The sequence below is a fragment of the Scyliorhinus canicula genome, chromosome 2, assembly GCF_902713615.1.
Source record: "Scyliorhinus canicula chromosome 2, sScyCan1.1, whole genome shotgun sequence".
Classification (NCBI taxonomy): Eukaryota; Metazoa; Chordata; class Chondrichthyes; order Carcharhiniformes; family Scyliorhinidae; genus Scyliorhinus; species Scyliorhinus canicula.
In genome coordinates, this window is record NC_052147.1 from 133082767 (window position 1) to 133094798 (window position 12032).

Below are 12032 nucleotides of genomic sequence, written 5' to 3' on the forward strand. Positions count from 1 at the left end.
CCCCACCAGAATCGGAACAGGGCGCAACCGATAGATTCTGTGAGAGACCTCTTGCGGCATTCCCAACTGTTGTTACACCCAGTGAGATCCAACGAGATTTTGTAATCTGGATCCCACCCACATGGGAACCCTGACAGCACAACGCAGATGCCATCCTGGCACTGCCAGGATGGCACACGTGGCACTGCTGGGGTAGGTACCTGTGCCAAGGTGGCATTTTGCCCACACAGGGGATAAGGCCGAGGGATGTCCTGGCCATAAGAGGTGAAGTGCGATGGGGCTTGAGGACCCCTACCCAAGAGGTGAGTTGGCGGGGGGGGAACGGCCTCGGCGGGGTGGTTCCCTCCTGAAGCTCCCCAATAGCTACAAGCGCTGGGAACGACCCCACTAATGCCGTCCAGAAAAGACTATTGTTTTTTTTAATTAGATCGCGCCCTAAGTTAACACTCCAGATCAGCGTCTTCACTTCAGACTGCTCTTTCATTAAAGCTCAATTGAAGCAATTTTAAACGTTTTCTTGGAAATGAAAATATTTAATTTTATAGAAATTATCACTTTCATAGTTAGCAGTTATTCACATTTAATTTCCAATCTGGATTAATTTCCTAAACTGATTATATAAAACGTGGCCATTGGCTTAGAGGAGATGCTTTAATTTCACACTTACTGGTTTAGCTCTGAAGATATTCTGGGCTCCTGTAAATCTTCCATGGATTCAGACTGCATTCTGTTGTCAGTTACATTTTCAAATTAAAAAAACAAACAGAATTTTAAAAATTCAAGTCAATAGCTTACAAAGCCCACATAAAATAGACATCAACAATGCATGCAAGCTTTTGATACCACAAAGCGAGAACTGGAGACAGAAGATTTGAGGAATGAATAATAATAATAATAATAATCATCAAGTTTCCATATATGCAGCAATATTCATCTACGTTTTCCGATTACTTTTCAGTACTTCCCATTATATGGTGAAAATAAGTTTTGACAATTTTTTTTTTGAAAACAAAGTGAGAACTTTCCTCACCGTCCAATGGATTAACATGTGATGTGAAACCTGGTGTGGACCCATAGAACAGGATGCCACTTATTTTAACGCTACAAGGATTTCCCAGTGGAAGTCTTTGGAAACAAACATGGCAGAGGCATTCAAAATAAGTAGTAATGACTGAGTGACACCATGTGGTATTTTCTATCGATTTCAGTCCAATAAAAATGGATGCGGTCAACAGTGCAGATCCTAGTCAAGGAACAGGATGACATACTTACAGAATTATACCCAGTCACCATACGCAAGTGATTTGGAGGAAAATGTAGCTGGTTTTATTAGTAAGTTCGCGGATGACACCAAGGTTGGTGGAGTGGCAGATAGCGTTGAGGACTGTCAGAGGTTACAGCAGGACATAGACAGGTTGGAGACTTGGGCAGAGAAATGGCAAATGGAATTTAATCCAGACAAATGTGAGGTTATGCAGTTTGGTAGGTCTAACATAAGAGGGGAAATATACCGTAAATGGCAAAACACTTAGGAATATAGAAAGTCAGAGAGATCTGGGCACGCAGGTACATAGATCTTTGAAAGTGGCAACACCAGAGAACAAGGTAGTCATGGAAGCATACGGTATGCTTGCCTTCATTGGATGGGGCATCGAGTATAAAAACTAGCAAGTCATGCTACAGTTATATAGAACCTTGGTACGGTTGCACTTGGAATATTGCGCACAATTCTAGTCGCCACACTATCAGAAGGAGATGGAGGCTTTGAAGAGGGTACAGAGGAGGTTTACCAGGATGTTGCCTGCTCTGGCAGATGTTAGCTATACGAAAAGGCTGAATAGACTCGGGCTGTTTTCATTAGAAAGACGGAGGTTGAGGGGTGACCTAATAGAGGTCTACAAGATTATGAGGTGCACGGTGAGAGTGGATGGGCAGGCACTCTTTCCCAGGGTGGAGGGGTCAGTCACAGGGGCATAGGTTTATGGTCCATTGGGCAAAGTTTAGATGAGATACGAGTGGCAGGTTTTTTTTACACAGAGGGTGGTGAGTGCCTAGAATGCATTGCCAGGGTAAGTTGTGGAAGCAGATATATTAACAGCGTTCAAAAGGCATCTTGACAAATACATGGATAGGATGGGTATAGAGGGATACGGCACAAGGAAGTGCTGAGGTTTTGGCCAAGGTTGGTATCATGGCAGGTCCAGGCTTGGAGGGGCGAAGGGCCTGTTCCTGTGCTGCATTGTTCTTCGTTCACCGTTCCTGGGTATATCCTTTCCCACCACCAGCCCACTCACCAGAAGTTGCAACAAAGTAGCATGCCATGGAGGCAAAACCCCATCTCACATCGAGCACAATCTCCATTGCATTGTCTTGCTCCAATGTGCTGAATAGATATTCAGGAAAAAAATCCAGCAGTTGAAAACTATGCATCAATGAGACACTGTAGGCCATCAGAGCTAGAACCTTATGACCCAACATCTACCATCTGGATACCTCAGATGAGGAGCATGGAAGACCTGCGAGGAGTAGGACTTTCTGTACATAAAAATTAGATGCTGACCTGGTGAAGCTACAAGGGTTTATGCATCCTAAACCGTGGAAGCAAACATGCTTGAGATAGAGCCAAGTTTCCCCATATGCAACAGAAGGGTAATTTGTTGGTTATAGAATTCCCAGATCCAATGAATGAATGGGGGGGGGGGGGGGGGGGGGGGGGGGGGGGAGAAATCAGGTACACAACCAAAGCAGCAATCCTGAGGAAAATATTTTGGTTAACTTGAGGGACCCAAAACTGATTCTGTTGAGAAAATATCACTATTTCTACGGGAGGAAAATTCAGGCTTCATTATTCACTTGCATCTACTGAGGCAGAGCTTATCTGCTCTGCTAGGCCATGCTGAACAGTGTAATTGCCCTTGATATCAAGGTAGTATCTGACAAGTCTGACATTAAGAAGCCCGAGCAAAACTGAAGTCAATGGGAATCGGAGGGAAAACTCTCCACTGGCTTGAGTCATTCCTAGCACAAAAGGAAGAAGAGGCTTGTGATTGTTAGAGGCTAATCATCTCAGTCGCAGGACATTGCTATAAGGAATTCCTCAGGATTGTTTCCCAAGTCTAAACAACTTCAGTTACTTCATCAATTAATATCCCTATATTGCAAGGTCAGAAGTGGGGATGTTTGCTTAATTGCATTGGTCAGTACCATTTGTACCGCCTCAAACAATGAAGCAGTCCAGGTCCATACGCAGCCAGAGGTGGACATCATTCAGGCTTGGGCTAATGAATGGCAGGTAACATTTGCACCATAGTAGTGCCAGGCAGTGACCATTACCAACAAAAGTGAATCTCAGCATCTCCCCAGGAAATTCAAAAGCATTACCATTGTTAATTCCCCGACCATCAACATCCACTGACCAGAAATTGAACCAGACCGGCCACTATGGCTATGGCTACAAGAGCAGGTCAGAGGCTGAAAACTCTGTAGAGATTATCTCATCTTCTGGAGCCTCAAAGCTGTAGTGTAAGAATGTTTGACATAGCATGGGCTAATGTAGGATTGGGGAAACAGTGTCGCCCAGAGTCACGTGACAATAGACAGAGCACAATAGTAGTCCAGCAGAAGCCAGCATGGAGATAGTATCTGGTCTGGGCTATCCGATGAAGATGTTGCGTTATCAATAAGCACAATGGTCAACAATACAAGCCTCTGAACCTTAGTGAATCGTCAAACAAACCCTTCCAACATGGTGGTAGCTCAAGGAAAACTCCCAAACCTTGGGAGTTGGAACAAAAATTAAAAAGCTGAAAAACTAAAGGAGCAGCATTCTAAACTGGCTGAAAGCATTTGAAGCAAATAAAGTTGGAGATTGCCTTAAAAAAAAAGCCGCATGGCAGAACGGGAAGCAGAAAGGCAGAGAAACAAAACTCCACTGTTCAGCTAAGAACGCCACCAGATCTTGTTGCGGTCCTCTATGAATATCGATCATTTACAGAGTCAAAGGATCTAGCAAAGTAAGCAAAGTTTTAAAGGTCTTTAATACTTTAAAATGTCAGAGCAGCCCCTTTCCAAAATCACAGCAGTCAGCTTGGGTTCAGTATCCTTGCCCTATCATGTGGCAGAGCTCGTTTCAGAATTTAAAAAAGATTGAAAAACCTGAGCCAAAGCCAGGAATCGATTATACACACAGAAATCCTCCAATATTGTGGTGGAAGACTTCAAATCATTGATATAATAAATGGTGTGGAAAAAAAATTCCAAGTGTTCGGGGGCAATCATTGCCATGGGAGCCAGACAAAACCCAACAAGCATGGGAAGACGTTTTGAAGAAACGATTGCTGCGGCATCATCTTTAAAGTCTGCACAGTATTTAAAGCTGGACTCGCTTGAAGTTGAAGTCGTCCATGGACAACATAGAACATAGAACAGTACAGCACAGAACAGGCCCTTCGGCCCTCGATGTTGTGCCGAGCAATGATCACCCTACTCAAACCCACGTATCCACCCTATACCCGCAACCCAACAACTCCCCCCCCTTAACCTTACTATTAGGACACTACGGGCAATTTAGCATGGCCAATCCACCTAACCCGCACATCTTTAGACTGTGGGAGGAAACCGGAGCACCCGGAGGAAACCCACGCACACACGGGGAGGACGTGCAGACTCCGCACAGACAGTGACCCAGCCGGGAATCGAACCTTGGACCCTGGAGCTGTGAAGCATTTATGCTAACCACCATGCTACTGTGCTGCCCTACGGTAGCTAACAAATCAACATTACCACAGAAATTCAATACAAAAGGTCAAAATTGATGCAAAAATGGATGTCTTGAAGAAAATTATAATTAACGCAGTACATCATATCCAAGTAGGAAATCAGAGTAAGTCCAGATGAACAGTTTTTTTTACTGGTTTTGTGAGTTTGCAGATAAAGTAATCCTAATGCAACGCATAGGCAGCTTTAAAGAGATATTAAAAACACTTCACAAGCATTTTAGTTTTCAAGTTGTAGAGCACACGGGAGCTTAAAGAGGGGGCTGGAAATTGCACCCCAACCCCCCCCCCCCCCCCCCCCCCCCCCCCCACCCAGGTATAGCGACAAATGAGAATGAACAATACCCAAGCAAACCACGTGAAACAGCAAACAGGCAGAAAATAAGTTGGAAGTCTTAAAAATAAATCCTTTTGTAAATGCTGACATTTTCCAAGCTGCAACAGCAGGTGTCAGTACTGAGACAGCTGACTCAGACAGATTAAAGGGAAAGTCATAGAGTGTTACAAATTGTGAGCGGAGAGAAGACCGCGAAATGGTGACATTGTCACTGAACTAGCAATCCAAAGACTCAGGATAATGTCCTGTGGACCCAGATTCGAGTCCCACCATGGCATATGGTGAAATTTTAATTCAATAGAAATCTGGATATTATCTAATGATAACCATGATACCTTTCGATTGTTGTAAATACCCAAGCTACAAGCGGATAATCAATCCACAAATAGCATGATTACGGAACTGGAACAAGTTGAGGCTTCGTTGAAAGCAGACCAGGTTAACAGTCAAAACAAAATGAAGGACCAGGATTGCTGCAAGTGGAGAAAGACGGAAATAAGATCGGCAATTGTTCATATCAAAGCTATATTGGAAGCCTTGAAACATAAGACAGCAGAGTATGCACCTATGAAGAATTTATCAAGCATTTTCAATAAACTAATCTGGTCAAACAAATTTCAGAGGTGTCACAAAAGAAACAGAATTATTAAAATGTTGAGAAGAATGCAATAAATGAAAATCTAATTTGAGTACATATCTCTAGAAAAGCACAAAGAGGCAATAACAATGCTGCATTCCAATGTTAAACCAGCCAGGCACAACCGCAAACTGAAGATGTGAAATAATTTGCTGCCTTGAAAGACTGAAGAATTAATACATGCCAAAAAACATGGATTTGAAAAAGATGCAACACTGCTTCAGAAAAGGATGTATTGGAACTATCAACATGACAAAGCAATGTACCGAAGTGCAGTGTAAGTTGGCAAGAGTTCAACAACAGTTGAAATAACATTTGATTGTCCTCCAAGATCAAAAACAGGAGTGCATCACCCTTCAAGCCTTGAGTAAGAAAAGAGGAAAAAAAAAAAAAAAATCGAGCTTCACTAAAGAAACCTGTTGATTGAGCTCCACGTGGTCAAAGGATCCCTTGGGCCAAAGTTTGTTCCTTTGGCAAATTATGAAAAGAACTAAATTGAATTTAATGTCACTGAAAGAACTGAAGAACCATTCGACAGAAGACTCAGCAAGTTCTATATTCCAGGAGGCCAAGAGGTACAAGAAAGAGACCATAAACCTGATGGAAAAGGATGGACCTCTGGGAGAAAATCTGGAAAAACATAGGAAGAAATGGAAAGCAAATTTACTAATGCTATGGGTTAAAAGATGAGCATGTGGAAAAAGTGATGAGGAAATACACAGAGGTCAAAATGCAAAATTAAAGATCACAGAAGGAAAATGTCAGGCTGCCATCACATTCAGCCATTGAAAGAGGGAATACAGTTACAGTAAATTTCTATAGAAGAGTCTGAGACAATGAAAACATCACTGAACAAGAATTTTTTGGAACTGTGGGAGGAAAAGGAATGAAGAATTCTCGTGACACGGAGCAACAAATAGTGGAAAACCTGTAGCTCCAATTCAACAATCAAAAAAAAAAAGAGTTCTTAATCAATACTGCAGCATATCCATTTGAAAGTCAAATTTCTCACAAAGGAACATAAGAACTAGGAGCAGGAGTAGGCCATCTGGCCCCTCGAGCCTGCTCCGCCATTCAATGAGATCATGGCTGAACTTTGGACTCAGCTCCACTTTCCGGCCCGAACACCATAACCCTTAATCCCTTTATTCTTCAAAAAACTATCTATATTTACCTTAAAAACATATAATGAAGGAGCCTCAACTGCTTCACTGGGCAAGGAATTCCATAGATTCACAACCCTTTGGGTGAAGAAGTTCCTCCTAAACTCAGTCCTAAATCTACTTCCCCTAATTGTGAGGCTATGTCCCCGAGTTCTGCTTTCACCCGCCAGTGGAAACAACCTGCCCGCATCTATCCTATCTATTCCCTTCATAATTTTAAATGTTTCTATAAGATCCCCCCTCATCCTTCTAAATTCCAATGAGTACAGTCCCAGTCTACTCAACCTCTGCTCATAATCCAACCCCTTCAGCTCTGGGATTAACCTAGTGAATCTCCTCTGCACACCCTCCAGTGCCAGTACGTCCTTTCTCAAGTAAGGAGACCAAAACTGAACACAATACTCCAGGTGTGGCCGCACTAACACCTTATACAATTGCAACATAACCTCCCTAGTCTTAAACTCCATACCTCTAGCAACGAAGGACAACATTCCATTTGCCTTCTTAATCACCTGTTGCACCTGTAAACCAACCTTCTGTGACTCATGCACTAGCACACCCAAGTCTCTCTGCACAGTGGCATGCTTTAATATTTTATTGTTTAAATAATAATCCCGTTTGCTGTTATTCCTACCAAAATGGATAACCTCACATTTGTCAACATTGTATTCCATCTGCCAGACCCTAGCCCATTCACGTAACCTATCCAAATCCCTCTGCAGACTTCCAGTATCCTCTGCACTTTTTGCTTTACCACTCATCTTAGTGACATCTGCAAACTTGGACACATTGCCCTTGGTCCCCAACTCCAAATCATCTATGTAAATTGTGAACAATTGTGGGCCCAACACGGATCCTTGAGGGACACCACTAGCTACTGATTGCCAACCAGAGAAACACCCATTAATCCCCACTCTTTGCTTTCTATTAATTAACCAATCCTCTATCCATGCTACTACTTTACCCTTAATGCCATGCATCTTTATCTTATGCAGCAACCTTTTGTGTGGCACCTTGTCAAAGGCTTTCTGGAAATCCAGATATACCACATCCATCGGCTCCCCGTTATCTACTGCACTGGTAATGTCCTCAAAAAATTCCACTAAATTAGTTAGGCACGACCTGCCCTTTATGAACCCATGCTGCATCTGCCCAATGGGACAATTTCTATCCAGATGCCTCGCTATTTCTTCCTTGATGATCGATTCCAGCATCTTCCCTACTACCGAAGTTAAGCTCACTGGCCTATAATTTCCTGCTTTCTGCCTACCTCCTTTTTTAAACAGTGGTGTCACGTTTGCTAATTTCCAATCCACCGGGACCACCCCAGAGTCTAGTGAATTTTGGTAAATTATCACTAGTGCATCTGCAATTTCCCTAGCCATCTCTTTTAGCACTCTGGGATGCATTCCATCAGGGCCAGGAGACGTGTCTACCTTTAGCCCCATTAGCTTGCCCATCACTAACTCCTTAATGATAACAATCCTCTCAAGGTCCTCACCTGTCATAGCCTCTTTTCTATCAGTCGCTGGCATGTTATTTGTGTCTTCCACTGTGAAGACCGACCCAAAAAACCTGTTCAGTTCCTCAGCCATTTCCTCATTTCCCATTATTAAAACTCCCTTCTCATCCTCTAAAGGACCAATATTTACCTTAGCCACTCTTTTTTGTTTTATATATTTGTAGAAACTTTTACTGTCTGTTTTTATATTCTGAGCAAGTTTACTCACATACTCTATCTTACTCTTCTTTATCGCTTTTTTAGTAGCTTTCTGTTGTCCCCTAAAGATTTCCCAGTCCTCTAGTCTCCCACGAATCTTTGCCACTTTGTATGCTTTTTCCTTCAATTTGATACTCTCCCTTATTTCCTTAGATATCCACGGTCGATTTTCCCTCTTTCTACTGTCATTCCTTTTTGTTGGTATAAACCTTTGCTGAGCACTGTGAAAAATCGCCTGGAAGGTTCTCCACTGTTCCACCATAAAGTCTTTGCTCCCAGTCTACCTTAGCTAGTTCTTCTCTCATCCCCTTGTAATCTCCTTTGTTTAAACACAAAACACTAGTATTTGATTTTACTTTCTCACCCTCCATCTGTATTTTAAATTCCACCATATTGTGATCGCTCCTTCCGAGAGGATCCCTAACTATGAGATCATGAATCAATCCTGTCTCATTACACAGGACAAGATCTAGGACCGCTTGTTCCCTTGTAGGTTCCATTACATACTGTTCTAGGAAACTATCACATACTGTTCTATCACATACTGAAACAACAAAATAAAATTAAACAATGTGAACTTGAAGGATAACACTAAGAAATTAGGTTCTGCTGAGGAAAAACTGTTCAGTGTCGGGAACCAACTTTCACATACAAAATGTGAGTTTGCTAATGAAAAATTAGAACTCGATGAACCTCAAGTGTCAAAAGTCTCTCTGAAGTAACATGAAAAACAGGAAAATGGATTGCTGATTAATCAGAACAGTTGTTGAATGCAGAATTAACCAAAACTGATGAAATGTTGGAGCCTCAATGTGAAAAGAGCAATTAAATTCTTTAACTTCGATCAAATCTGAAGAACATGAAAGTTGAGATGCACAATATAGAAGGGCAAATCCAGGTTTTAAAAGCAGATAAGGAAAATTCTAAGAAACCGAGTGAGCATCGAAAGTCAACTGAAAGAATCTAAGGCGCAGTCACTGACAATAGAAGATTCCAAAAAGAACTGAATCCCAGGTAGAGCTGTTAAGCTTGGATGAAGTTTCCGCATATGATTCTGAAACAAAAGACAACTGAACACCCCAGAGGAGTTGCTGAGATAAATTAAAAGATTAATAGGTTTAGGGAGGCACAGTGGACGGCACTGCTGCCTCACAGAGCCAAGGGCCCAGGTTCAATTCCGGCCTTAGGAAACAGCCTGTGTGGAGTTTACATGTTCTCCTTGCGTCTGCGTGGGTTTCCTCCAAGTGCTCCGGTTTCCTCCCACAGTTCAAAAGATGTGCAGGTTAGGTGGATTGGCCATGATAAATTGTCCCTTAGTGTTCAAAGGTTAGGTGCGATTACAGGGATAGGATGGGTATCCACGGTATGATGCTCTTTAAGAAGGTCAGTGCAGACTTGATGGCCTCCTTCTGCACTATAGGGATTCTATGAAAAAGAATGGGAAAATAAAGAGTAAACAAATACTTGAGAAAAATTGGGAAACAAGTGTAAACGAAAGTTCCATTTTAAAACATCAACTTCCAGGAAGAACAGGGCAGATCCCACAGAGAAAGAAAACCAGAGTCCACTATGAATGAATGGCGCAAACACTCCCTCTGGAAGGAATAGAACAAAACAATTTTGTCAGAACAAAGTAGACGGGTTGTCTATAAAGATAAATGCAACTCCAACAAACACAAAAGACAAATCAGACAGAGACACCGAACACTACAATTCGAACTCTGAACCAGCAAAATCAATCCTACCCCTCCTCTGAATGTGACAAGGTAGCACAGTGGGTCGCACTGTTGCTTCACAACTCCAGGGTCCCAGGCTCGATTCAGGGCTTGGGTCATTGTCTGTGTGGAGTCTTCTTTTCTCTGGGTTGCCCCTTCCTCCCACACTGTTCTCTTTCCAGCCTTTTCTCCACTCACCCCCCCCCCCCCTTCCTCATCCCCATCCCCCGGGTTGCACATTCTTTTGGTTTCCCCCTGGTCTTTATTTTTCTTTAACCTCTCCCTTTTCTTTCTATATTTCTCGTTTCTCCATTTTACTCGTTGCTGGCCTCAAACAGGTTCTGGAACAGGCTGGCAAACTGCCCCCAAGCGTTTAGGAAGCCTTCCTCCGAACATCCGATGGCATACTTAAATCTACTCCAGGTGGAGAATTTCCGAACGGTCAGCAAGCCAGTCTGCAACTGTGGGTGGTGCTGCTGATTGCCAGCCGTACAAGATTCTCCGGCGTGCGATAAGGGAAGCGTAAGCTAGTGTGTTGGCCACTTCCCCATGTGTAGTTCTGGCTGCTCCGATCCCCAATTGTGCATGGCTTCACCCTCACCCCCACAACCTTGGACACTGCCTTGAAGAAGGCTGTCCAGAACCCTGCAAGTTTGGGACAAGCCCAGAACACGTGGGTGTGGTTGGCCGGACCCATCTACCACAGTTCACATTTGTCCTCCACCTCCGGGAAGAACCTGCTCATTCGGGTTCTGGTCAGGGGTGCTCTGTGCACCACTTTGAGCTGCACGGGGCTAAGCCTTGAGCAGGAAGAAGTAGAGTTGGCCCTGCTCAGTGCTTCCATCCAGAGTCCCCACCGCACTTCTGTCCCCAGTTCTTCCCCCCATTTCAGTCTGGTCTCGTCCAGTGCTGTTCGGACTCTGTCCAGCAGCTGTCCAAACATTTGCCCACAGAGTCACCCCTCTTTACAATCTGTGCTTATCAGGTCCTCTAATAGTGTAGTTTTCGAGGCCCCGGGTACCCTACTGTCTCTTTGCGGAGGAAGTGTTTTATTTGCAGGTGTCTCATTTCCTGTCCTGTCGGCAGTTCCTACTCCTCTGTCAGTTCGCCCAGTGTCGCGAGTCTGTGCCCTACGCAAAAGTCCCTAACTGCCAGTGTGCCCCGTCCCATCTCCATTTCCTGAAGGTTACTCAGAAACTTGGTAATTTAAGGGTCCACCTACAAAAATGTTTTGTATCTGAGCAGTGATTTTACAAAGTAATTTTAAAGCTATCAAAGACATCATACAAAGATATGATGAAAATTTTAAGTTAATTGCCTGCATTTGTATAGTTGTAAAGGAAAGTTCATTGACCTTGGAAAACATACTGCACTGACATTTTCAGCAGAACCCCCAAAGTGTTAAAAAGTGACCATACATTGGGACTATTTTTCTTGAACATTAAAACACCTGCCAGTGAGACCTTGGACTTAACAGTAGAGCAAAAAAGGTAACAAGTGTGTCATGGGAATGTACTTGAAGAAATGGGTGTTTATCAAATGGCTGCAGTGATGTCATTGTGTGGGTGGAGCTGAGCTCTGGCTCTGCTTTTACTTTCGTTTTGAGCTGGCAACTGCAGTGTGTTTTTAGTTTCGTTTTCAGAGTTGGAGAGCTGCATTCACAGCAAGATGTTATGATCTCTCTC

General features: G+C 43.2%; 1 protein-coding gene across 1 annotated transcript in view; it reads right to left on the reverse strand.

Moving 5' to 3' along the window:
- Positions 1–12032, reverse strand: part of rbm44 (RNA binding motif protein 44) — a 220970-nt gene that overhangs the window by 192472 nt on the left and 16466 nt on the right. The window contains exon 2 of the mRNA XM_038787013.1: positions 668–727. Coding sequence (XP_038642941.1) covers positions 668–726 — 59 coding nt within the window. The 5' untranslated portion in view covers position 727. The remainder of the gene's footprint in view (positions 1–667; positions 728–12032) is intronic.